The sequence below is a fragment of the Thermobia domestica genome, chromosome 4, assembly GCF_964235325.1.
Source record: "Thermobia domestica chromosome 4, izTheDome1.hap1.1, whole genome shotgun sequence".
In the NCBI taxonomy this organism is placed as follows: domain Eukaryota; kingdom Metazoa; phylum Arthropoda; class Insecta; order Zygentoma; family Lepismatidae; genus Thermobia; species Thermobia domestica.
Window position 1 is genome coordinate 265,423,448 of NC_137457.1, and position 27,419 is coordinate 265,450,866.

At 34.6% G+C, this 27,419-nt stretch overlaps 1 protein-coding gene across 2 annotated transcripts in view; it reads right to left on the reverse strand.

Annotated features, from left to right (window-relative positions):
- Nt5c (5' nucleotidase C) overlaps positions 1-27,419 on the reverse strand; it is a 104,643-nt gene that overhangs the window by 17,485 nt on the left and 59,739 nt on the right. For both annotated transcript variants that reach the window (XM_081755877.1, XM_081755878.1), the window contains 3 exons: positions 20,943-21,077; positions 14,767-14,924; positions 771-957 (listed from right to left, as the gene is read on the reverse strand). In XM_081755877.1, the coding sequence (XP_081612003.1) occupies positions 771-957; positions 14,767-14,924; positions 20,943-21,077 (480 nt within the window). The remainder of the gene's footprint in view (positions 1-770; positions 958-14,766; positions 14,925-20,942; positions 21,078-27,419) is intronic.

The window sequence follows — 27,419 nt, forward strand, 5'->3', positions numbered from 1 at the left end:
CTGAGAACTTTCAGTAATTTGAGACCGAATGAAATACATTCATGCCTATTCGTTTCCTTTGTCTTGGTATTGTCAGTTTTGATCGATATTTCAACTTGATATGGGTGGCACGGTGGCTCATCGGCTTACTTATGGCACGTGGGGTCCCAGATTCGATCCGCGGCCAAGTAAGTTTGTATGGAAAACATCGTGTCCGTGGGGTCTTCCCGGGGTACTCCTGTTTCCTCCCATTTTCTCATTCCACCAATTCTTTCATCATCATCATCTCCCTTAGCCTAAAGGGCATAACCGTAGAACGTTAACTTAGAGATTTAATTTCATTTCAACTTGATATAACCATTTCTTGAAGATATTCGTGCTGTAACCATTTTACTTTCCAATGTAATAATAATAATAATAATAATAATAATAATAATAATAATAATAATAATAATAATAATAAAATAAAGAAAAGGTCAGTTGTTACGTTAATGTGATAGTGCTACTAACAAAGGAGGAGCAAACTTATGACGATTGGGGCTTCTTCGATAAATCTTTGATGCAGTAAAGAAGAGCACGGCATTTTTTGAGTTTATATATAAAAATGCTCTTCAAGTGCTTACAATAATGAAAAACCAAGACGTTTTATTTAACTGAAATCGTATCACATCGTCTTTCAGACACTGTTTTAACTTTCTACGTGCTATAATAGATTTATAAAAATAAATAAATAAATAAAAGAATAATAAATAAATAAATAAAAAATAAATAAAATAATTAAGCATACGTACCTCATAATATATAACTCCTTTTTGGAGTTGTGTTACCCTATCCCATAATCGCATTTTACTCTGTTTGTCATATATCCTGAAGGGTCTTGATTCTTCTGTGAAAAAACGCGGTTTCCTTGCTCGTACAATGATTACATCAAATAGATCTGTCCAATCCGGCCCTACAAGGAATTCCATTCCTTTATTCCTATAGGAAAAAAAAATTACAATGTAGTAATTTACTGGTGCATTAATAATTAAGGCTGTTTTTAGTTTAGTTGAACAAGACAAGCTTTTACCAGCTTTTTTCCTTTATTTACATGAAAGTATGAAGCAATAATTGCCAAGTTCGTACACATATTGTTATATAGCTATGACCAAGAACAAATATCACTCTACAGAACTTCTAGTCAATATCTTCAGAATAAAATATTAGATGTAGTTCACTTCTGTTTAATCAGATTGTTTATTAGGGGTTATCTGTTGTTTAGAAGAAGTCTTAAAAAAATAGTATAAACATTCAAACCATTGATTAACTAAACTTTTGCATAATACTTGTCGAATTTATGCAAGAATTTGTATTCAACAAAGGCCACACACACATAAAAATCCCCGAGTGTGTTTTAAAAGGTTTTAAGTGGAAACGACATATCAGTACGGGAATTTAGGATGGATGCACGATGGACATGGAACTAAATATATATATTGCGATTAAATGAAGAAAACATTATCTGATGTGGGTATACCTACTTTTTTTTTGCCGAAGCTTTTGATTATATTTTCGCATAATTGCGGCTCAATTTCTGCAACGATACATCCAATCTGGATCTTTAACTGACGAACTGTAGTTGATTTGTTAACATAGGCATGAAAATATTACAAAAATTCGAAGAAATCGCAGAATGTCAACTGGCATGATTTCGATGGTCAATTCCTGTATGCCACGTAATTTGTAAATTGTTTCCATGAAAGTTGTCCAACATTTGTAGTAAGTTTTCACAATAATAATGCATTGTTCTTTCGTGTAGCGATTCCATAACTACTAATAACAATGGGTCTATGAGACAGCTGTGAAATACCTCAACAAGAGAATGAAAGGAGCCAGTAGATGGCGACGGACATCTTTACACATGGAGTGTCATGCTCTTTCAATTGTGCAATTGTGAATTTATACATAATTTTAAAGTTTGACAAAATTTAGTTTCTTTACAATTTTTATATATTATTACACCTTTTTTATATGTCGTGAGCCTCTAACTCCCAAGTAATTTTACAAATAATGTGAAAACAAATTTACTTAGAACAGGCGAATTCGAACGCGCCATTTTAAACAAATCTACGTTTTCAAAAATAATTAAAACAAATTTAGTGAAGCAGTCCACTGGGCTATAAGGCCGGGACTTTCTTTATAAATCTCCCGAAAGGGAGATAACTAAAACTAGAACTAGAGAATGAAAATTATGTGTAATTAAAAGCTTATTAGCACACCTGTATTTACGAACTGTTGTCGCATGATATATACTTTTGCTCCACACTAAACAACTATAATAAAACCACCAACAAAGAATCTGAGGGTTCTCAATACTCTAAGTAACGTTTCTATAACTCAGATTGTACAATCCGCGGCAAAAAACCTGCAACACGAGCATATAAGTTTATTGTGAAATGACGAAGTCTTTTGCTCCAAAATAAGTGTGCACGGGAGGAGGCCGAGGTTTATCCTGGCATGATTCGTTCCACTTAGACGTTATGTTCATTCCCTGTGCTGTTAGGCGTAGTTTCACAATAAACTTACATCCTCATGTTGCAGGTTTTCTGCTGCGGATTGTACAAATAAAATAATTTGTACTACGACTGTGCAGAATAAGAGAAATCACAACTCAGCTCGCTGCATGAAGTATTGCATAAAATTCAAACCCCTTTATCAAACTGGAATATATTGCAAGATCATCAAATAAGCACTTCTTTAACTCGCCAGACCTGCTGAAAGTATCTCGCTCTAATCAACGAATATATTTTATAATAATTTTAAAATACTGGCATGCACTTCCAGTTTTTCTTCCAAAAGGTTTACTTCAAAGTTTGGATACAGATTTAATTACTTTTACATTCCTCGTGCAATAGACGTGCTGTGGAATTCATTGTTCTTGTACTGGATAATTCTAATAACTCAAATAATAAATGTAATTTTGGTAATGAAAAGAAGAACAACAAAACGTTTCCATTTATTGAATCAGCAAACTTTTAGTCACTCTGCTTTTTCAACTTAGCGGAAGAAATACCAACTAGGTAGATACATAACTTTGCTTTTCTATTTATGGAAATCACAAATACGATTGATTTTTACGTTATACAACAAAGAGGTTAAGATAATGACGAATTAAGTAAAGTATATTTAAGAAATGGCAACTAACTCACTCTATACATTAAAAAGCTTGAACATTCACTGCTAATAATACCTATCCTGCGTCAATTCAACCAGAATCGTTATAATTTTCATCCCAAAGATCAACTCAATATTTCCTCTAAAAATCTTATATTATCCTAAAACGCACTCATTTTGGCGCATTTATTTAAACTAAACAATTCTGGCTATTTTAGCCATCCTTTTTAAAACATACTCAAAAATTTTAATTTACGATTTTAAAGTCTAAATTGTTTTAAGCGCAACGGTTATTTATTCAAATTTATAAATAAGTATTCCAGAAACTTGCAGCAGTGCCACTCCGAACAAGAAACCTCAGCGTATCTTACATACTATGCTATTAAGTGAACAAAATGCTTATATGTATATATATTATTATTTCTAGTCTATATTATTATTCGTTTAAATGGAAATAAAGCATATCTCTGAAAATCTATAGCTTTTGGCGTTTATTATTTTTCAGATGCATGATGCAGCTTATAACAACGAACTTAATTAGCAAATTTACAAAACCATGGATAATTTATATCCATGATTAAAGATTTAATACATAGCTTTACCATGAATCACAGTAACAATTTATAATAATTTTCAGTTATGTAGCTAATCTGTCTAATAAATACTTTCTGTTTCCAATACACGCTTATTTATTCAATTTATAAATATCTCTATATCATACGCTGGAATCTATGCCTGGTTTTCCATGTTTATTTCTTTTATGACTGAACAATCAGGAACATCCCTCGTCAATTTATGACAACAACACAAAATACATTTTATATTACTCTCTTTTTAGATCATAAAGCTTTACAATAATGAGAGCTCAGCAACACAGGAATGTCGATTTTTTTAAATAAGAATAACTTACTTACACTGCTTCCAACATAATGTTATTATCGCCATTCGCCAGAAACAATATGTGCACATTCTCAACAGGAACAATATATGCACATTCACTTTTGATTATCATTACATTTCTCTCTGTCTCAACTTTACCTATTTTCCATATTATTATCACAATTCATATCTCCTCGTCACCCTTTTAGTATATAAGATTAACACAAAAGTAACACAATTAATAACTAACCTCCCTAGTCTAAAACGCTATACCTATACTATACCTAACCTAGCTAACTTAACCTATTTATCATTGATAAAAGAAGTCCCGACTCGATTTATCTTAAGATCTTATCCCCCTTAACACTTAATTCTAGGTTGGAGAACCAGTGCATAGATCCTATGAATCATCCTCGTATACATATCATTAAAAGTCAAATAAGAAGATGTGATATTTTCTTAGTTTAATGTTAAAATTCGATTTCATAACTGATTAATAACAAATTATCAATACTTGAGTTGAAAAAAAACTACTCCAACGAAACGAGCTGCAAATGCGAACTATTAACTCGACCTAACAATGGTTTGGTAAATATCTTTATTCTATTGAAATAATTTAAATATGTAACAGCTTGTGTGCTATGTTAGTTACTTTCTCCGCATGATTATATTGACTTGGTCTTGCTAGATTATATATATCGCGACATCTTATTATAATTCAGTAATAGGACATTTAGGCCTATCAATTAAGAAGCAACAATTTAGACATGTCCCCTTTTATAGTCTGCCCAGATATGTGCGACCGCGAATGTAACTTAATTAGCCATAGTAGCACCACATACGTCCTTTAAACTTCCAAAGGAACACATCTAATGAAGAATTTATAGTGAAGAATTTCTAGTTTAATTTTACGAAATTAAAATTATTAGAAACAGGTCCTTTCTAAAACATTACCAAAGACGACGATCTTCATTTCTTCTGACTGTTGACTTTCTTCCCCTGAATCTAAATTTATATTACCTTCATCATACGCTTGGCCCTTTAAAATTTCCAAAAAACACTGTTAATATCGAAATCAACTTTTATCAGATTGAGTCCAAATATATTCCTTTTGAGGTTAAAAATTAGATTTTCCGGGCCAGACGACGAACTATGTTCATTAATTCATATTCCTCTTAACTGCACTTCTTCTATTGTCACAAACAGTATAATTATGGTAATACGAAATCTCATGGAGTATAAATAAATTCGTTCAATTGAAGCCATGGACTATTTACTCGAATGACATAAAATGTATATGGAATTTGCGTACATTGGTTTGAATATGTTAGCACTATACTTAGAATTTACTTCTATAGTCATTTAGCGCAGGTCAACATTAATGACACACAAGTAAACAGCTTTTAGTTAACAGAGGTCAACATTATACAAACACCAAATAAATAACATATTAAGTGCAGGTCATAATTAAACGCGCCAAGATAAACGAACTCATACCTAACAATAAGCATATTTAAGATTGATTTCAATGATACGATTTGCTTTTTACCAAAAGCAGGTCGTAACAATCCTTGTCAGGTAAATCCAAGGAATGTAACTGGATCCGATCCCAAAGACAAACTTTATATTATCCTTTAAAAAGCTTATCCTATATCGATCCAATCATAGTAATTGGATCTGATCCCGAAGTCAAACTTTACATTATCCTCTTACAAGTTTATCCTTTTATGTCAATCCAATCAGACTAATTGGATCCGATCCCAAAGTCAAACTTTATATTATCCTCTAAGAAGTCTATCCTGTGTCAAGTCAATCCAATCAGAGTAATTGGATCCGATCCCAAAGACAAACCTTATATTATCCTCTAAATATTCTCTTAAAAGGACTATCCTGTATTAAGTCAATCCAATCTGGGTGGTTATAATTCCCATATACAACAGTAACTTTTCACTGGTGTCATTCTTAGCCTACCCAATTCTTTTCTCCCAAGACTTGCAACTAGATCTAGATACATTTCTTAAAAATCCAAGAGATGTGTATCCCTTCTATTTTAAGAATCTCAATCTTAATATGCATATTAAATATTTGCTGGTATGAACACGTGCAATACAATAAGGAACTTCATAATATACATTTAGAATTAAATGCTACTGTTATGGGAAAAGAAAATTATTACCTTTTAAAATAGCTGCTTTGTTGCTGTATCACTTTCCTTTTTCAGTTAACCTGTACCGTACTTTTGCATAACGCAATATCCATTCGACTTACCAAATTGCTTAACATAAACTTTTACCATCTAACTTAGACTTCCAAAACATACACATCCAAAATATCGTTAAGCAAATACAGTAAACTGAGTTTTCATTTTTATGGGCCTCACATTATATACGTACACAATCATACTATGATTTCACATCAGGTTACATAACACAAGTACTTCCATCATAAGTAGTTTATTATGTGCACCTTCTCGAATACAATATTTTATATTGTATTTCAGTGTGTCCATCACACCACTTGGAATTCCACACTTCTGCTTATCATTTTACAATCTTTAAGGACGAACATCTAAAGGTTCTCTACTTTACAACACCTATCAAGGACGAACATACCTAAACTTCCATTTATTTGTGACATTTTGGGAACTCATCCTAAACTTTCATTATTTAAAGCATCGTCATTATACGAGGATTATTACACAAATTCTAAGCCTAACCAAGAAATATTAGAAAAATACTTTTAGGTCATATTTATTGAATCTTCCGATGTCATACCAAATTTGGTGTTAATATCTAATTTATTGTTGTTAGAGGTCCAGAAAAGTATATGGAGAAATTGAAGGCGAGAGCTGTTATTGAATATCTCCACAAGAAAGGTTTAAAGCCTCAGGAAATCCACACCAACACGGTTGCCACTTTAGGTGATAGGCTTCTTTATATGCCACAGTGAAGAAATGGGCAGCAGAATTTAAGAGGGGGAACAACCTGCATTGAAGATGACACTCGATTAAGGCCTGTGGAGGCACTAACCGAAGAGAACATCGACAAAGTGCATAAAATCATCATGAATGATCAACGAATGGCCATTAGGCAGATTGCTGAGGCAGTGGATTTATCTACTGAAAGCGTTGACCGAATTATCAGCCAGCACCAAGGAATGAGCAAGGTTTCCGCGAGATAGATGCCAAAACTTTTTACATTTGATCAAAAGCTCATCAGACGCAACATTTTAAGGGACAATCTTCATCTCTTTCGGGCAAATCCAGATGCCTTTTGCATCGATTCATAACAGTACATGAAACCTGGATCCACAATTACCAACCAAAGTTTCAAGCATTGCAAACATCCCTCACTCCCCCCATTAGAAGAATAAGTTAGCGCCCTCACCTGAAAAAGTGATGGCTACAGCTTCCTGGGATTCGGAAGCAATAGTGATGGTGAATTATCTTCTAAAGGGACGAACGGTGACTGGGGAGTACTATGCTGGTCTTTTATGACAGTTGCGTGATTTTTCGGCAGAAGTGTTGTGGGAAACTGACAGCAGGTGTACTTCTCCATCAAGACAATGCCGCTAGCTACAAGTCAGTCATTGCAATGGCAGGAATTCACGATTGCGGCTACAGATTCTCCATCTTACTCGTCTAAATTGGCATCTTCTGACTTTCCTCTTTTTCCAAAGCTCAAAAACAAGTTGGAAGGTACTCCTTTTGACACTGACGATGACGCCATGCATGCTGTAGATGAAATTTTACACGCCTTCGACAAATCATCTTTTACAAGCGGCATTAACGCACTTGAACATCAATGGGCAAAATATGGTGACTTTTGGGAAGACTATGATGAAAAGTAACATTATCCATAAACTCTCTGCTGCTCTGTTCATAAGTAGAGATAGGCTTAGAACTTTTGTAACTCTCATAAACAAACTCTAAAAAATACAAGTACACTCATGTCCAAAATGATTGTCGCATATCTATAACTGTCTTCTTTTAAGAATATAATTTGATAATGATTTTGTAGGGTACTTTTAATACTGATACTATGTGTATAATCTTGAAATGTATATTTGTGGTAAATTTCATAGAAAAAGAATTACAAATACGAAAATTAGAAGAAATAAAACAAAATGTTGCTAAATTGACAAGAAAGTTTTATTTTCGTTTTATTGTTCTTATTTACTGCTCTTTTGACATGAATTGCCACATACATGTCTTTCCCGATTATACACATACTATCATTATAAGAAATACCGGTCGGATTCGTTATCAAATTATACTCTTAGAAAAACATATTTATAGACATGCGACGATAATTTTGGACATGAGTGTACATGTCGAAATACATAAATAAGGCTAATTTCTCAAATAAAAGCATTTTTTGTTCACGTACATAAACTATCGTTATTTTCATTCATCTAGGATGATAAGATAGAGTCTAAACTGGGCAGGACAGTTGCTGGTACGAGGAGACCACACAGAGAAGCATTGAGAAGCCTGTAGGAATAGTGTCTGGGTAGATAACGAGGAAATTGTAGTAAAGAGAATATAAAATAGAACATTATAGAGAAAAAATGAAATTTTTGAGTTTAAGGTCCCATGGTTATGCCGGCAAGGCTAAAGGAGACGGTGAAGAAGAGAAATGAATGATATGGTGGAATGAAGAAAGTGGGAGGAAACGGAAGAACCCCGAGGAAACCCACGCACACGGTGTTTGTCCACCACAAAGTTCACTTGGCGGGAGCAGGGTTTGAGCCCGGGACCCCATGCACCAGAGGTGAACGATGAGCCACCGCGGCCCCAGAACATTCGAGAGATAAGTAATAACACCTTGATTGAATCAACTTGAAACAGAAACGGAATCCGATTTTGAGGTATTAATTTTCCGTCTTTTAAGCTTAGAGTTAGTTAGTTAGTATATTATGGAATTCATCCTTACTTCTCGTATTCAGATTTTACTGATTTGGACCTTCCTTTTCACTTCTAACATTTTTCTCAAGTCTCCATTTACGAAACCTTCTAATTTATGTCCACGCATGCTGGTTAGTACAACATTTGCACACGCCCACACAATAAGAACGATTTTGCTTTTAGATACTTTACTTTCAATGTCTTTCATATTTAAAAATTAAATTTAATATGTAATGATCCATACATTTTTTTTCGCTTTAATTATGTCATTGCTATTGAGAAAACTTTCTTCTAGAACTCATCAATATGCTTTCAATTAGATGCAGATAATCAATTAGAAACTTGTGTTAAATACTTATTAGTACCTATCTACACATTAAAAAACAAATGAAATGAAGCGGAAGATTTCAGTAAAGTCAAACAATTTCTGCGTGTTCATTCTACATTTCCGAGAGCTAATACTAGCTAAATTCTAAAATGTTATAAAGCTATACCTACCGGCAAAGCTATTTCCGTGCATGCAAACTCTCAGATTTCTTTTTCACTTTGTGTGTCTATTCTCAACGTATGTCTTCATCAACTATACAAGTTATTTGACGAAAAAGAAGAAAAAAAAACTTTGATTTGTGCAGTTTTCGAATTATTTGGAGCAAGAATTTCTGTATAAAGATCAGTTTGATCGTTTTGTGTTATTTCAATTAAGTATTAAGCTTTAACGCCCTTCTTCAGTACAAGAAGCCGAACAATTACTCGGAACTTTATCCAAGGTAAGTATCTCTTTCCCCACCCCACAGAAGAAACCCCGAACACAGGAAGCACGGGCGATAATCACTTAGCCGCGAATAACATACAACTCTTCCTTTGTATTACTGCTTTCAACAGCCGCCACTGAATAGACGGACTCGACGATAAATTTTTCTCGATTGCTGAAGCCTTGTCTTTCAGACATAGTGTTTATATTTCATGGATGTATTTAGTGAATACTTCATAAACCGCAAGAAAATTTTATATTTATCATACAATCACTATTTTTAAACGAGGATATGTAAAGGCCTATCCAGTTTGCCACAAGAACCAGATTGTCACGTATCAGGTCAAAAGGGTTTGGGTACAAAACCTCGCGGCCAGAACCTCGCGGACCAAAACCTCGCGGCCCAAAATCTCGCCAGGCCGAAACCTCGCCTGGCCAAAACCTCGCCGCCCAAAACCTCGCGGGACAAAATCTCGCAAGGCCAAAACCCCGCCTGGCCAAAACCTCGCCGCCCAAAACCTCGCGGGCCAAAACCTCGCCGGAACAAAACCTCACGCCCCAAAATATTGCCATAAACAAAATCTCGCCTGACCAAAATGTAAATGTTCCAACAGATGATAAGGATGACGGTATAAAAGACGCTGTTTCAGAAGAAGTATCACGGGTATTTGACCAAGTCCCGCGATACCATATGAAAATTATATTTCTGTATTAGAGGATTTCAATGTGAAGGTAGGGCGACAGGATGTTTTTAAACTGGTTATAGGGAAAGAAAGTCTGCATATGGAAAGTAATGACAACTAACGAGGTTAGTTTCGTGAACTTTGGAACATCCAAAAACTTAAAATTTTAACAAAAATCTAATAATATTTATGAAAGTATGAAATAATATATGAGTTTTTACGACGTCCCTTGATTATGTCCTATAGGTTAAAGGAGACGTAGATGACCAGGATGAAGGAAATGATCGAATAAAGAAAGTGGGAGGAAACGGGAATAACCCGAGAAAGCCCACGCACACGATGTTTTGTATATTATTATTATTTGTAATGTGGAATTGCATATTAGGAAACACATTGGGTAAATTTTAAAGAAAAGTTTCATTCGCGGCGAGGTTTTGTCCCGGCGAGATTTTGGGCGGCGAGGTTTTGGCCACGCGAGATTTTGTCCCGCGAGGTTTTGGGCGGCGAGGTTTTGGCCCGGCGAGATTTTGTCACGCGAGGTTTTGGGCGGCGAGGTTTTGGCCACGCGAGGTTTTGGCCCGGCGAGATTTTGTCCCGCGAGGTTTTGGCCGGCGAGATTTTGTCCCGCGAGGTTTTGGCCGGCGAGATTTTGTCCGTATACCGGTCAAAAGTCACGTTGCGTGCTAAATCGAGTCTCGATATTTCAAATCCAGATGTGAGATTTCAAGCACGTAACCTTCACATGGGGTGCCCTGAGTAATTCGCAGATGCATATACTTTATCATTATTATTGATTTTACTCAAACAATTTGACTTTTGACAATGTTCTATCCCTTATTTACCTTACGTGTTACACTTCGCTTTTAAGCTCTTTAAGCTTTCATCAACCATCATAGTTTTTGAGATATGTGGGCGAATTCATTTGTTTCATTGATTTTCCATTGACTTTAGTGTTTATGTTACGTGATTTTAGGACAATTTCTTTTTTGAATGTAGAATCTACATAGTCTGTTCTATATTTAAGCTGATTTTCAGCCATTTCCCTCTTCATTTTTGAGATAAGCGGAGGAATTATTTGTTTTTCATTGATTTTCCATTGAATTAATGTTAATGTTTCGTGCTTTTTTTACTATGTTCCATCCATTCTAGGATTTTTTTTTTTTTTTTTTTTTTGAATATAGAATCTACGTAGTCTCTTCTACATTTGAGCTGAATTTCAGCTATTTCCCCCAAAGTCTGTTCACATCATTGCAACCGGATAGCCCCTTAGTATAGGGAAGCAAATTGCAACCTTACGAATTAAATCTATACAAACGAAGATGGCAAAATATATACATTTATTTATTTTATTTATTTGTCTTAGCAATTTTCAGACTTTATTTGCTCCGGTAGTTGGTCACACTGAAATCTATATGCTTGAAAAAGTTGATAATGGCTTCATTAAAAATCCCTATTCAGCAATACATATTTCGTACTTATTAGTTTTTCGTTCGAACGAAGAGTAATTGAAAGCATTTCATGACACTCAATTACAACTTATATTCTATGACAATCATAGACCATCAATATTCAACGTAAGTTTAAAAAAAAAAAAAAAAAAAAAAAAAATACGCAGTAAAGTTACCATCTTTAGGAATGTTCTCACTTATATGTTAATTTAGCCTACTGAAACAGAAGGCAGAACTACAAATTTTCAAGAGGTGATTACAGAAAAATTTATTTTTTCTCATAACGCGTTGCATTATAACTTCATTCTATATAACAAACGACACGAAGGAAAGTAGAAAAATTTTCAATAGCTAGATGCTAATTAACGCTACATTGACAGCACCAGAATTTTCGTAAGACAATGATTAGAGAAAGTTTCGTGTTTCTTGGTAACTAATTGCATTATTGCTTCTGTACTATTGTATGTCTAAGTTATTTCTATAATTCACATGGGAGTCGTTTTAATTTTCTTTAATTATCTTTACTCTCGGCAATTTCATACTTATCCTCTCCATCATATTTCAGGTGATATTAGCCACAAATGGTCAGAATATAGACATCATGGAAAGGACGTCACAAGTGACGAAGAAGCAACAGCAGCAGCTGTTAACGCAAAACGTTAAATAACAAACTAGCTGAATTAATTTTTTCTGACAAAAAGGATATCTGATTGAGAAAGAAACCGTTTGTTCCTCTAGATTTGAATATTCCACCAAATGACTAGGATTAATTTCAGTTATCAGCAAATGAGATTTATCCAATTGATTACTTTCTACAATATATATCGGATTTTTGTGTAAGTATGATTGGAATTACCAGCCTGGCTGCCCTGAAGTCAGGTAAGTCATCAAATATACAAATAAAGTAAAAATTAGTTCTTTCAAAGGGCTTTATTTGATTACAAGTTATACGAAATATCAGACTTTCTCAAGATTCAACCAACCATTTGCCAGCATTAGATTAAAAGAAAGAAGTTTCTAGATGAAAAATGGCAGGATACTATATATATATATAAAAATCCATATTTATTGCTAAAAATGCATTGTACATCTGTTTTGTTCAAGAACAATACTGCTTTAAGAATTTACATAAATAAGTATTTTGAGCCCTACATTGGAATGGATATGCTGTAAAATGTAAATAAAAACATTTTCAAGGATTTTTTTGCTCCTTTGTGTTATTTACATATCTTTTTAACTCCCTGAAATACAGAAATACTTTCTTTTTAACGATTAGAAAAAAAAAAGTTTGAAAGCGTTAAACGACAAGCTCATTTTACATGGTGTTTGTAGTGGTAGTCAGCAATATTTTTCAATGTTTTCAGTGCAAATGCATATTTTAAAAATAATTTTAAGTACAATTTAAAGAGAAGATGAACTTAACTGCATAAGTAATTTGTTTGCCAGACGAAGTCCGCAGAAGAAATGTGAGGGAAATATCGGGAGTGATAAAACAATCCACGGAACAGGAAGATGAAACTTTTAATCTATATATATAAATATAAAATTGAAAGTGACTATGTTTGCAACTTAATAAATCTTGAACCACTCGACCCATCTTAATCAAATTTTCAACACAGATGAGGTTCGAGCCGGGGATGATTTTTACCATTTCACTTTGACAGTGCAGTTTAGGGGAAGGGGTGAGGGAGAATGATCGAAAAATGACCGATGTTAAGTGTCAAATGCATAGTTTTAGGAGCCCCGCAACTTCCGGAGGATATATATATATATATATATATATATATATATATATATATATGATCGAAAATGGTCCATATTAGTGTCTAATCTATAGTTTTCGGGGTCGCTGAGACAAACAGTGACACTTCCGATGCCGCGAAATGAAATGTATTCTCTCCATGTGAAGAACTCTCCCCATTAATAAGACATTTGAGGCTTCATTATAACATTTAACGAAGAGTCTGAAGTTTCAATGAAAATATATCTATTGAAACCAACTCCAGTCATGTGCGCACAGACTACAATTCACATTAACTATGTATGAACGGTGAAGTAACCACGTATTAATAAATGAATATATATATATATATATATATATATATATATATATATATATATATATATATATATGAAGTCTGTTTATATATAAAATACAATTTCTGTTAGTTGATATATTTACTTGAGAGAGTAAGTTTGAAGCTTCTTGTACTGCATTTTGAGGTTATATTGAAGAAAATTAACTATGATTTTTTTTCTATCTAAAAATAAATTTCTGTTAAGGACGACTTCATATTAATGATAATGAAAGCAAGAATAGTTGTATCTGACCAAATAAACGCTAACATGACAACATAGGATAGAAATGAAATCTTTCAAGTTTTACGTACCATGGTTATGCTGGCTAAGCTAAAGGGGACGGTGATGATGAGAAATGAATGAAATAGTGGAATGAAAGAAAGTGGAAGGGAACGGGAGAACCCCAAGAAAACCCACGCACATGGTGTTTGTCCACCACAGAGTTCACTTGGCGCGAGTTAGGATCGAACTAAGGACCCCATGCACCAGAAGTCAGCGCTCTACCACTGAACCACCGCAGCCTCCATAACATAGGACAGAATTCGAAACCCTACGCACTGTGTGTTCAAATGAAACATGCAAATATATTAATACGGTATACCACAGATATTGCAGCCCAAGTGCAAAAATTAACACACAAAATTAAGAGGGACGCTACCTGCTCATGCTGCATACTACGTATCTAAACTATGTTAACCGGGCATGCGAAAACAATGGGGTTCCAAATCACGAACACCACACTTTGAATGTAAATATTACTTACCAACCAAACCTTAGAACATTATACATGCATACCCCAGAAAAAGTATAACAGCGATCATGCTTTGTAATGAAATAGATGGATTAGTATGGACTGTAGTTCATGCAATTCATTCGTAACTTACTTACACAAAGTTGAAAGGACTGTTTGTGACCAGGAAAAGCTTCTTCCCTGCCTTAATTAGTCTATCAAAGAACGTGACTAATTCTTTGTTTTCTTCCAAATACTCGGACGCATTAGATTCCACAATTGAGTGCATCACCGGGTGACAGCTCTGAACGGAATCCTGAAAACGACAAGGCCAATACAAAGGACCTAGTAGACGAGAAAAAAAAAAATCACGCCACCCGTTAACTTTCAACAGATTGTTACCTAATTTCTTGTTTTTTTTAAAAAAAATAATAATAATAAATAAAGATATAAACAGCGAACTCGGTTAAGTTAGAATCTTACTTACAGTTTTAAAATATGCACCATTATAGAGATCTTCCTTCAAAACTGGTTTCAAAACAATCAATCTTTTGTAATCAACAAAACAGTTTTTGAACTTTATTTTTTTAAAAAAAAAAAAAAAAGTATAATAAATCAACGAGCTACCACAAGCTCTTGCATTTACAGAAGATGATGATTCACGTCAGAGCAACGAAACTTATCAACAATAAAAAACAGAAAAAAAACAAGAAAAAACAAGAAGGGCCAGACCTATAAGATTAAGTTTAGTCTCCTCAAGAAATCAATTTGGCGGCAAATGCATTGGCTTTCTAATTATTATGTTTTTTTTTTTCTTTTTCTTGTGATCATTTCTAGAAAGGACCACCAAAAAGCTAGTGCCTCGTATGTTTAACAACGAATCTTCATAACATTACCTTTGCTTCTCTGGCATTGAAGTGTAGATTGTATTGATATATTTAACTAACTAGAAAGGCTTTTCAGTTATTTGTTGATTTGTTCCGAAATGTTTGTTTTCTACCGCTTCAAGCGTGAATAGAGAATTAAAGGAGGGGATGCAATACCAGACACATTGAATCGACTCCAAAAATAAAATGCTTCCCGGTATCTCTTACTCTTTTTGCCTTGATACCTGTCGACAGATAGAGGATGGACACAGCTGTTGTATAAGGTTTACCATAATGCATACCATATGTTGACAGTGTAAAAGCTGAATGGTGGACAATATCGGGGTTTTCTAGGGGTACTCCTGTTTCCTCCCACTTTCCCATTTGATCAATTCTTCCATCATCATTCACTTGCCTTAATCATAGTCTCCCTTAGAATAAAAGGCACAATTGTGGGGCGTTCAACTGAAATATTTCATTTTATTCTAAAAACTGAATTTTGTTACAAAACCTGGAGAAAAGATAATTTATATATTGACAGCCGAATTTTTTACCTACCAGATCCTCTATAGGTGCGAATTCAATAATATACAAAGAGTGAACAAGTGAATAACTGGTTCGAGACTCGAACCTAGGATCTTCGGCATACCGTGTCGATGCGTTAACCACTAGATCTGTCATGTGGTCTGAGTGGAGAGCACCGATTTCGGGAGTCCAAGAATGTTTGTGTTATTCTGGGAAGCGGATTCGGTAGCGAAGTGGTTAACGCATTGGCATGATATGCCGAAGATCCTGGGTTCGAGTCGCGGTCCAGTAATTCATTTATTCACTGTGTGTGTGTTAAGAAATCTGATTGGACATAGGTACCGAAAAGAGAGCATATCCTAGTAAAATGACACGTACAATTACTCTGATTATATCACACACTGAGAATATAATGTGTTTACATACCTTAAAAACGCTAATATAAAAACTATCGAAACGATCATCGGGAACGCATAGATTGAAAGTAATTCCTAAAAGCAAGCATAGCAAGAAGAAGACTGGCACATTATTATTATTACAAGGTGTCTACTATTTCAGACAAATAAAATTCCCTGACTTTTCCAGGTTTTCCGGACCAAAACAGAAAATTTTCCAAACTATATTTTAGTGAAGTTAAGTAACCACTATTCTCTAAATACTTGTGGTTTTATAATATCTGTTCTCTTAGTTGCGATAGCTGTTATAAAAATATGAACAACGCTTAAATAAGTATCTATTTATCCCTGACAAGAATAGTATTGTTAAATACAATGTATTTTTCGATTGTCTCCCATATTCCCTTATAGCCACCTCTCTCCGCTCCTTGTTTCAATACAAATAATATATATTTTTCTTCAAATACACAAAGTGTGTATGACAAAACATACATAATAATACACAAAAATGCGTATAAAAATTTTACCTTTCACACCACGTACTTGTGAGGTACACTCAGTTACATTAACTGCACTATTCAAGTGATTTACTTCTATTAGATTTTTTATTATTCCACAACATGAAGTACGGTTTATACAAACACGACCATATACACAGATACATGGATACTAACAAGAATGTTGTTGCAAGATACAAATACTGACAAACATTCAGTATCATATAGATTTCAGTATTCTACATTATAAAAGTATTCTATATTTAGTATTTTTATGTAGAATATTTTTATAACTAGAATACTAAAATCTACATGAGATTTCCAATTATGATCACGTTACTAGATTTTCTGTTAAGATTTTTCATGTGCTCATCAACTTCGTTGATTTCTTTTGCTGCCTTCTCAAAGATTTTTTTCCTTCTTTTTCTTCAGTTCTTCCAACTCTGCAGCTGCTTTCTTTCTTTCTAACAATTTTTCTCTGCCTCAGTTGTTGTCTGCTTCCGTCTGAGAGCCTCTTTCCATTCGGTATTTGCATTTCTTGCCGCATGAATTAATTATTTTGAGATTGGCATTGTCTGAACACTTCCGTGGAACGTGACAGCGTTATGTACTATTCAGTGCGAAACTAAAGACTCTACGTTTAGATTATTCATAAGAAACTCTTTATTCGATGAAAAACTGCGTTCAACAGAAACGTTTCCGTATCATAACTAGGGATGGGCAAAACCGTATTTTATAAAAACCGAAAGCCAAAAAACCGACATTTCGGTTTTCTCCAAACCGGTTCGGTTTTTCACCGAAACTGGTTTCGGTGAAAACTTTTCGAAAACACATAAAACTATTTCTGTGGAAATGGATTCGGTTTCCGGAGAACAACGAAACACCATTCTGGTCAGAAATAGAACAAATTTTGAAAAAAAAAACGGAATCGGTTTTGAAGAAAACCAAAACCGGACCAGGTGAAAAACCGAACCGGTTTTGAAGAAAACCGAAAAACCGGTTTTTGTGCCCACCACTAATCATAACACTAGGTGTTAGTGTTGTCAAGAATGAAGAACCACAAATGATCTAAACGATCCTTAGTCACGTCAAAATTCTTCATTCTTGTGATAACTGAATCTTGAGTACAAAATTCATTGAATATGCAAACAATCCCTTCGAAAACGAAGGATATCCAATTCAGATAACTGCTCTGATTTTAATGCTGTACGTTTTGCAAATCCAACATTAACCTGCTTAGCCGAATACAAATCCTTACTACTATCTTTTAGGCAAACATTCATCAGGTCTTCAGAACTTACTGCTTCAATCACAACGGATCACAAATCTAATCACAAGGGACTTCAGAAGTTTAGGTATTTCGCCATAAAGAAAAGGAAACATTGATGAGTCCGAGTGAAATTTCGTAAGAAGAGGCTGAATGTTTGCAGCAACAGTCTGGAGGAAAGCTAATTTAGCTCCAAGCAAAGAATCTTTCAGACATGATATAACAATTTTAAAGTTATCACAAGATGGTTCTCGATTACTGCCTGAAACTGAATTGACAAACTTCTTCACGTGTGGTAATAATCGCTGAGCTCTGTCTACTACATTTATGTTTTCTATAAAATTTGAGCACTTGCTATTAAAAAGTTACAAGCATACCAAAGATATTCACAAAAATTACTTGCAAAATAATAATAAACATAGCAAAAGACACGCGGAACGCCAAACTGCACGAAATTGGAATATGGAGGAAATAGAATAGGAGTTTTAAATCTAATGACTGCAGGTACGCACTATAATATATTTAGTTCATTCAATAATGATTGGCACTTCTCCCTATAACTGGTGCCAAGTAGCAGTTTGAAATGTATGTTGATGTATGAATTAAGATAGACTATAGTACTATCAAACCCCCATTAAATGGTTTTGTTTCTTTCCGTAGGTAGCACATTGTAGCAGCAGTTGTTCCAACTTCCCAGGACGCTGGTGGACAGCGAAATGACAGCATGGAAGCAGGCACACATGGGCAACGGTGGACAGTGTGGTTTCTCTGGAGGGAAGGAGTGAATACTTCAGACATCCACAACAGATTATTAGCCGTATGTGGGGACACACTACCAAGTCGCAGATCCGTGTTTCGTTGGGTATCCGAATTCAAAGAAAGCAAAGACAGTGCTGCAAAAAACAAAAGCACTGGGTATCCTGCAATTGCAGGCAGACCAAGCAATGCCGCGCGAGTGAATGATTTGATAATGGAGCACAGAAGAATCACGTTTGATGAACTAGAGAAAGAAACAGGTCTATCACGGGGTTCCCTCTACACTATCATTTATGAGGATTTGAAGCTGCACAAGGTGTGTGCACAATGGGTACCTCATGACCTCACCGTTGCACAGAAACAAAAGCATGTGGAGATTTGCCAGCAGTTGATGCAACAGTACAGTGAAAATCCGACCGAGTTCTTTGAGCGTCTGGTCACCGTTGACGAAACTTGGTTCCTCTACGAGACTTCAGAAAAGAAACGCCAGTCCATGGAATGGAGGCATACTGGAAGCACTCGTCCCAAGAAGGCATGGATGGGACTATTTGTGCGGAAACAAATGGCGACCGTTTTCTGGGATCAGGAAGAGATACTGCTGGTGGAATGGCTCCCTCCCAATACGTCCATCGACAGTGAGAGCTACTGCAGTTCACTGCATAGACTCCGCCGACGCATCCAACAACGCCAACAAGGAAAATGGGGCCGTGGCGTTCTTCTCCAACACGACAATGCACGGCCACATGTCAGTCGCCAAACAATTGCCACAGTGCATGAACTAGGGTTTAGTGTACTGCCGCATCCTCCATATTCGCCGGATCTGGCTCCTAGCGACTATGCTTTATTCGATACAATGAAAGAGGACATGAGAGGTAAAAAGTTCAACACAAAACATGAACTCCACGCATTTGTCCGCCAGTGGCAGAGGGATACCCCCAAATAATGGTTTGCTACACAAATAAGGAAGCTTCCAGAACGGTGGCAAAGGTGCATAGACATTGCCGGGGAAAACCTCTAAAATAAACTGAAATCGTTTGTTCAATAAATGGTTCCTGTGAAAACAAATTAATTGTAGTGCCAATCATTTCTGAACGCCCCAAGTAAATTAGAGTTAGCCATACGCATTAGGCTCTAACTTATAGCTACATTAAAATCAACAAGATCAGAACAAGTGTTATTTAGGACTTTATTGGGGGACATCGGTTGCAATAGCCTAGCTACACCATGGGACATGAGGATCATTTTTTAACGTCGAGATCAGAAACCATGAGCTCCAGACGCACGGGTTGCCAACTCCTTTCAGAAATCCTTCATTGTATGATGACTTATGCTGCAGCGAAAAGTTGTTTTCCAAATATTGTGCACATAAAATGTAAAATCAACGAAATAAACCTAAACTTACCAAAAATTTCCAGAATATACAGAAGATTCCCTGAAATTTCCAGAAATTATAAAATTCCGACTTTTACAGGTTTTCCATGTTTTCCAGACTGGTGGACACCCTGTATTAACTTAATAATAAAACTGAGTTTTTATGCTTGCATACTTGTCCAGTGAAATAGTTCACGAAGTCCTCTGTTTCCTTTAACTGTTATGATGCACGGTGAAACATGTACTTAATTTGATTATTATGTATTGGTGTTAGCTTTTCATGAACAGGTGAAGGGGAACAGAATAGTTCTTAAAATATTTCACTGAATAAATATAAAGGCACATAGTGTAGTTTTATTATTAATTTATCCTGAACGAGTAATTCGACTGTTTACGCACCTGAGCATAAAACAATCCAAGCAATATAATTTTATTTTAGACATTCCCACAATAAATCTTATCTTACTACTAATTGTATTCAAACTAACCTGAAACAAACTCTCTTGAATTCAAAAAAGTAAGAATCTCTTATAGCAATATCACATACAGCACACACTACTACAAACTTCGTTTTTGCTTTACCAATATAACCTAAATCCAAGACCTATAAAAGATTCCATCTGAGTATTGTATTATGGCAAAATATAGCGCACTCACCTTAACATCCCGGAATAGAATTTCTGGGTGGTAATCTATTCCATTGCATTCAAAATATTCTGCTATATTACAAAGAAGGCATATTTCAGGCACAGAAAACAAATCTGCTAATTGAACCATCTTCTTCTTTCCAGCCTGAAACAGAATATAATATTTATGTCATTTGATTAAGATAAATAGAAAAACAAGTCTTCGTTATACGTACTGAAGATAAAGTACAAGATATGTTATCAATATTTTTGCTGCAAATTGTCAGCCTTGATTACTGATTGAAAGAAAATGCTAGTTAAATAAATATTTAATATTTTACACAGAGAAAATTATTAATCCTCATGAACGATGTCTATTGGACATGACTGTAGGATATTCAGTTTCCAACTATCATGCTCACTTTTATTGTGTGAATTCTAATTAACCAATAAAGTTACAAATATTTTATCTAATGTCTATATTCAGTTTCCAACTATCATGCTCACTTTTATTGTGTGAATTCTAATTAACCAATAAAGTTACAAATATTTTATCTAATGTCTATATTCAGTTTCCAACTATCATGCTCACTTTTATTGTGTGAATTCTAATTAACCAATAAAGTTACAAATATTTTATCTAATGTCTATATTCAGTTTCCAACTATCATGCTCACTTTTATTGTGTGAATTCTAATTAACCAATAAAGTTACAAATATTTTATCTAATGTCTATATTCAGTTTCCAACTATCATGCTCATTTTTATTGTGTGAATTCTAATTAACCAATAAAGTTACAAATATTTTATCTAATGTCTATATTCAGTTTCCAATTATCATGCTCACTTTTATTGTGTGAATTCTAATTAACCAATAAAGTTACAAATATTTTATCTAATGTCTTTGCTGAAAGTTATTTATTATTTGGCTATCATTATTAATACTTCATATTTATTGAGAAAAATAAACACGGAAAAGGATGTTTTTGAATAAATTATTATTAAAATGGAACATCCAAAATCAAACTTGAACAATAAAATTTACACAAAATGTGAATATCTTTACTAAATAACTACAGTGGTATTTATTGCCAACACTGAATATTATCAGTCATCTTCATCGCAAATCACTCAGGGATTACACAATTTTTTTAATGGAGAAGTTAATGTCTCCATTTTCGTTCTCTGTCTTTTCATTCTAATTAATTAATTAATTAATAGAACCACCTTATCTTATGTTTGCGATCAAGGCTGACAGATGTCTACCAAAATACAGCAAAACTTTATATTTCCAGATAACTATCTACCATCTTACATATATTTAAAAAAATCTTTCCAGGTAAAATTCTATTCATTTTAATTACCCACTTAAATAAAGGGCAAAATTAAAATTTGGAGACCACAATGTCGGAATTATTACCAACAAAAATTTATATGGAACGCAACTTAGGTTAAGTCTTTATGTCACGATCATGTAATGTCATAACAAGACTTATTTCCAAACTACCATTAAAAACCTATTTTTCCATTCTAGACATGACATATGACTCACATACCTGTCGTTCTAAAGAATAAAATGATCTATCTGTTGTGCGAGCAGATGTTAAAAAATAATCTTATGAACTAAGCTGTCTAAGTAGGTATTTATCATTATGAAATTACATTATTTAAATCTTAGTGTGCGAATGGCAAACTTTTAAGTTAAGTATTTGTTATGTGCAATATATCTTTAAGGAGTTTGATGTATCAAAATTCCCTTATATACGTGTATATTTACTCTGTCCGTGTGTCCGTCCAGAAGACACAAAATCTCACTATCAATTTTGGTTTAAGATGTAGAAAGTCAGAAAGTCAGGAATCAAGTTCGCTGATGGTGATGATCCATCCAATTGATCCCAAGATATGGACAATCAAAAATCGAATACTCATGTATTCGTATGATTGTAATTACGGATATTATTAATGCTTGACAGACTAACTGCAATGCTGTTGAGGTTAGCGGGTTAGTATAAAGTTCAGGACGCAAAATACTAATCTATCCGTGAAATACAACGCTAAAACAAAACTAAATTGTCAATTAAACTGTTTCAAGAAGTGTATACTGTAAAACTACTACTTGTTTTTTTTTTTTTTTTTTATATATACTACACAAGTAATTTTTGCTATATATTATTTATAAGATACGAACTAGTACATAGATATTTACTGACAGATGCTATGAGATGAATCTTAAATTAATAAAATGACGTTTTATCATTTTACGAGTATATACATAATTAGAAACGAGTACACAGATCACACAGGCCTGCGAGGGTAAAAAAATACACGAGAAGTGATAGCTGAACTTAATGTAGTTTTTGATGCTGATTTAAAACAAAATAATGTAAAATGTCCATCACATCACGTTTTCTTGAAAAATTTAATTTTACTTAGATTTGTATGAACACTTACCGTAAAACGTGTTTTGAAAGGGATCTGGAAGTAATTTGAAAGTAATCTCCACGCTTCTTGGTCAACAAGGCTGATATACAAAATTTCCATCTTTCATTTGTGAGTAGGACAGCCGTGATAAGACTCACCACTGGGTGAAAAAGACTGACCAAAAAGACAAACTCTTGAACCAGGGACAAAGAATTGATTCGGAACAGCTTAGTTGATTTAAAAGAAAAAAGTGTTGTTACCCCCTTTGCATATAAAATTAAGTGTAATGAAGCGGTTTGTGAAGGCTATCCCAAAAGATGGCGATGAGTTTAAACTCAAGGGAATTTAGTGCTTTTCTCTCGACGAGAGGCTATCTGTCAACAATAGTTTTCATCCATTTACCCTATCATAAATCGACTGCTGACAAATCAATTTACCTCACCAAGAATCGCTTATTATTCATAGATTTCAATGGATAAAAAACACTATTGCCAGATAGTACATGCAACATTGTTCGAGAGAATTCCTTTTCAAATAGGATTTTCGCAAAAAATATCGATATCGATTTTATAAAAAATCCTGACGCGATGGACAAAAATGGAGATCATTTTCGAAATCAGCACACCAAATCACATACAACTCAATGAAAACTTCTCTTATATCTTTCAAAAAAACATCAGTTTCGCAGGCCTGTGTAATTGCATACTGTATTAGAAATTAGTGTGTTACAATCAATAACAGAAAATACATGTATTCTTTAAGATGGCCACTTTTTAGTGGAACTTCGGGCTATACTCCAAGAAAGACTACAGTACATTGGCCCAGGTGACACAAGTTCAATTGAATGATGTGTAGTCAGCAAACAGATCAGTTCCCAACAATATTAAATTTTGGCTTTCAAGACCGGAATTTGCTACCTATTAATTCAAACAATTTCCAGAAATTTCTGAATAATAAATAAATAAAAAATCGGAGCCTGTATTCAGAATTGAAGTCGCAACAATACGCAAACAAACATGTGTTAACCATTCAGCTATACAGAAATGAACTTAAAATGGCCATTTGGATTCCGTATATGGATAGTCAACAAATTGAATATCCGCAACGTCGCAGCCTTACCAACAACAAACTCATCAGAAGATAATATAATTATACAAAATTATTTTTGTAAAACTATAGCAAATAAATAATCTCACTAGCACATTACCACTTTTTTTTTTTTAAAAAAAAAAAAGCTAATTTAATTAATTACGCCACAACACAAACAATGACTTATACACAAGACACAATACGTGTTACTTACAGAGATGTTAAAAAAGTTTTTTTTAAAAAACTAGTACTATGAACAGTGTATGAAAATATTAAAATAAAAAAAATTGCAAACGACTACAAAACTACTTAGCAAAATGTTAAATCATGCCCTGTATTCCCTAAACAATGTCTACAAAATGGTGTAAAAGGTTCCAGTTTGTCATATTACATGCAAACTGCAATGATGCTTAGTTTTTTCATTGAAAGAAATAATGTGATCACGATACATGTATTCTTCAGTTCCGAAAAACACTGATCCGAAAATGAATTGGGTCCCACAACTTATAATGGATATTTATTATTATTATTTTAATTCATGTACTGTGCTTTATAACTTGCATTAAAGTAAATACAACCTCGTTCATAAAGTAAGATGGAATAACATCCTTTTATTTATTTTTATTTTTTTTAAACACAGGATTGATGATTTATATTAGAAATATAGGTAATTATATTTCTATTATAAATCATCAATCCTGTGTTTAAAAAAATAAAAATAAATAAAAGGATGTTATTCCATCTTAATAAGCTTACATTTACTGAGGTTCTGTGTATTAATAATCCTAATAACTCTTGCCAACTTTACAGTCTTCAGGACAATTTACCATCTTCAGGAATGAGTATTATAGTGATTTATTATAGTTTAATCATTATAATGTACTTGATACCGTGTGGTGTATATACAGGGTGTCCCAGAAGTAGTGACTCACTTGTTAGGTGCAGTAGGTTAGATTGTATGACTGATGTTTGTTTATTTCTTGTTTTGTTTGTGTTATGATGTAATGGTGTTTTTCCTGTTTTTTTTTCAGTTCGCAAGACCATAAGATAGCGGTTCGCCTAACGCTTGAGAAACGTGTCCAATGCGTTCGCCTATTTTCTGAGACACACAACGTTACGGAAGTCCAGCAAAGAATGAAGACGATGTACGGTGATTCTGCGCCAAGCGGAAGATAGTAACAAGGGTAAACAAAGCCTTCGATACTACTGATAGTGTAATTGATGCCAAAAGGCCGGGTAGGCTTAGGTCCGTCAACAATTCCGCAAATACGGTTCAGATACAAGCGAAACTTGAAAGGTCACCGCAGAAGTCGAAATCGATTCCACGGTTGTCCCCCACCCTGAATATCCTGAAGTCATCGGTTGCCAGGATTCTCAAGATCATCATCACCTGCTGCGTGCACTCAATGAGGACGATTCGATCGCCGTATCGAGTTTGCTGAGTGGTAAGTGCGGACGGTGGAGGAAAGTCCCGACTTCGAGAACCATATGGCCTGGACGAATGAGGCAAAGTTCCATGTATCAGGGTCAGTGAACCGTCAACTGTGTGTACTGGCGTCCTGAAAATTCAAATGGGGAGACTAAACATGACCACCAAAGTTCTTCAACAATATTCCAGTTCAGATGTGTGACGAGATGCGTACAGAAATGTGCGTCTCCGGATACAGGCATGCATCGATGTTAATGGCCGCCAGGTGGACCTCCAAATGGAGAATAGGGATTAGATACTGTAAAGCACTAGATGTTCACATTATTTCTCTGTACCTACAATTTTGTTTCATGTCATTCTTGTTTATAATAAAAATGTACTGATCACTCGAAATGTACTGGTCACTACTTCTGGTACATCCTGTATTTTCAGTAGCCAACACTTTAACCACACTGGAATACAACTTCTTGTGAGATCAGCAAAGTCAAACAGTGGCAGGTTTGGTCAGAGGAAAGATGGCTGACCGTTTGTATTTGCCAGATGGTGTTGGCATCGCGGAGTCCACCCAGCTTCGTGAAGACAATTGGGCAGCTACTTGAAAGAACGAAGTAGTGAACTCTAATCTAGAAATCCAGCATTAATGACCGAGGAGAGACAATGTGCTGGTCACACATCACCCCAAAGGGATGAATACTACAAGCCGGCTAATAGGCTCTGGCCTCCTAAGGGCTGTTGCAACAGTTTCTTTAAACATGTCTGTGGTTCCTGCTTGTAAGATTGCATTGGAGCACTAAATCGTATCAGAAAAATACATGTAGTCACTGAAAACTTCTTTGGACTACAGACACGTCTTCAAAATTTAAATGAACTAAAATCTTTCAGTTTTACGTCCCAGGATTATGCCGTCAAGGCTAAAACAGATGGTGATCATGAGAAATGAATGAAATAGTGGAATACAGAAAGTGGAAGGAAACGGAAGAACCCTAAGAAAGCCCACGCACATGGTGTATGTCCACCATAAAGCCCACTTGGCGCGAACTGGGATCGAATCAGGGACCCCACGCACCAGAGACGAACGCTCTATCACTGAACTACCTAAGTATGTCTTCGAAGGAGAAGAAACAGTGATTGGGTTAGTAAATAAAACAAACTAAAGAGACTAAGAACCTCATATTTTAACGAAGATATATACAGTAGAGTTGGCAAGCTTATTCAACTAATTTACAAAGCACTACACGAAATCATTATTTCACAGAATTTCATTTTTTCGTTTTTCCACATTACGAATTTCTCCATCTCTTTTACCCAGTGACTTCATTGTGCTGTTCGTTTCCATACATCTTTCTCGAAGTAACTGGTATCGAGGTTTGTCAAATTCACACTCTTATCATTGGAATAGGGCGTTTATAGAACAGTGGTTAAGTGAAATTATGTAAATGACTTGGTTTTACTTCTCAGGTATTTTGCGAGAAAAAAAAAAAACTACTACAAGGAATTTCATTAATAATACAATGACTACAAAGATTGTATTTTGACTTCCACATCACTAATCATCTTTGGTCAAATCCT